This window comes from Porites lutea, chromosome 1 (genome assembly GCF_958299795.1).
Source record: "Porites lutea chromosome 1, jaPorLute2.1, whole genome shotgun sequence".
In the NCBI taxonomy this organism is placed as follows: domain Eukaryota; kingdom Metazoa; phylum Cnidaria; class Anthozoa; order Scleractinia; family Poritidae; genus Porites; species Porites lutea.
In genome coordinates, this window is record NC_133201.1 from 16507624 (window position 1) to 16509594 (window position 1971).

The window sequence follows — 1971 nt, forward strand, 5'->3', positions numbered from 1 at the left end:
TCATTTAAACTGATCAACGAAAACTATTAGTACAGTCCAACCTGTATGTGTCACGACATTTCGTAAGCGACCAGCTCCCATAAGCGACCACTTATCCAAAACACTAAAATTTCCCCTTCAAAGCCTTTTAGTTGGAACTTTTCGTGAGCGAACGCAATCAGTATTTAGCATGACAGTTTTAGAATTTTCCACTGTATTTAACCTGTTAAAGCAACTGGTACCTGGTACAATGGGGGAAATCTCTATTCCTCATAAGCTTTGCTTCTCGGAGATTTCCTCGCCACAGTCACTCCTTCCAAGTTGTATGCTCATTTTAAATTTAATATTAATTAACTATTTATTATTTTTCTATTCTACTTGTAATTTATTCTATGTGGCAAAATAATAAAATAAAAGAAACAATGGTCTGATCTTTGCCTTCCCTGTATGTACTATTCTACTCAGAATATGAGCAGAAATTTTAGAGAAAAAAATAACATGGATTTACACATACCGTAACCTAAAAATGAAGTTCAATACATTCTTTCAAAAAATTAGATGTATCCGAATTTCTCAGTCCTGTCAAAAGACCTCCTTTGACTGTCATAACTGACCACATTATGGAAGCGACCACTTATTCTTCGCATTTTAGGGGGTCACTTACGGGAGGTTCAATTGTATAGGTCAAATTAGAGTTAGTTAAGACCCCTTACCATTATCAATCAGTTATCCTGTTAAACACCTTGTACAACTTGGATAAGTTGTAACTTAGAACCAAGGTTGCTGTCAGTAAGAGGAAATATCGCTACTCATAACATTTACTGCCTCAAACGAGAGAATGATTTCAATCCTAATTCATGATTCTTATACCTTACTTTACCTAATGTTGGATAATTTTTTTATCTTTCTTTAAGGAGAAAGAAGACGTGGTGGAACCTCATTTATCTACTTAGGATCGGTTATTTAAACGGAGTCTAATTGAGGCCGAGGTTTAGTAAAGCTTTGGACCTCCAAGCAGATATCTTCCATACTGGGTTATTTCAGTTAAGAAGAAAATAATGCTTTTCCAGTGCACATCTCATGCTTTCATGAAACTTTTCACGATAAATAGTGTTAAGATAAAAGCGTTGGGCAAACTGAAAATTGATGAGAAAAAAGTTTTGTTAAACACTGGCTAACTCCGCTTAAATAACTGGTCCTAATTAGAGTTTGGTGTCGTAAGTTTCTCTTGGAGGCTCATGAATAACCACCTTTACAATTGTCTGAACGCCCTGTTCAATGGTTTTCTCGTCAGTTGTTGCCTCCTCTTGTTCTCGTTCTGTAAAATCTTCAAGAGCAATATTAACTGCCCCACTCTCCCTTAAAGTACTAGCAAAGATCACCTCTGCAATTGTCGAAACGCCCTGTTCAACGGTTTTCTCGTCAGTTGTTGCCTCCTCTTGTTCTCGTTCTGCATGATCTTCAAGAGCAATATTAACTGCCCCACTCTCCCCTAAAGTACTAGCAAAGATCACCTCTGCAATTGTCGAAAGGCCCCGTTCAACGGTTTTCTCGTCAGTTGTTGCCTCCTCTTGTTCTCGTTCTGCATGATCTTCAAGAGTAACAACAACTGCCCCACTCTCCCTTAAAGTACTACCAATCGTCGGCATCTCGATTTTACCAGTTTGGAGTTGCTGCTTTAGTATGTTCGTCTCAGTTAATCCGCGTATCTCTCCTTGTAGTTGATTAAGTGGCAATAGCAAGGCCAGGCAGCAGGATAATGAACACTTTGGGTTCTTACGCCATTCTTTTACAAAGTGGTAAATATACGCCAGATATTGCACTGAAACAAATAAAAACTCCTTCAAATTAAAACTTGGTCTTTAATTTATATTAACCTTTGATCACAGAGGAAAGACCTGAAGGCGGTAACTTGCACGAGAACAGTACAATGGTGATAATGAGTAAAAAAAACTATCTGTTTTGACAAAAAGCCTTCAGTTGAAAGAACTG

The 1971-nt window shown here is 37.7% G+C and overlaps 1 protein-coding gene across 1 annotated transcript in view; it reads right to left on the minus strand.

Moving 5' to 3' along the window:
• Window positions 1–1181: 1181 nt before the first annotated feature.
• LOC140924651 (uncharacterized) overlaps window positions 1182–1971 on the minus strand; it is a 20064-nt gene continuing 19274 nt past the window's right edge. Inside the window, exon 3 of the mRNA XM_073374710.1 lies at window positions 1182–1801. Within this exon, the coding sequence (XP_073230811.1) occupies window positions 1182–1801 (620 nt within the window). The remainder of the gene's footprint in view (window positions 1802–1971) is intronic.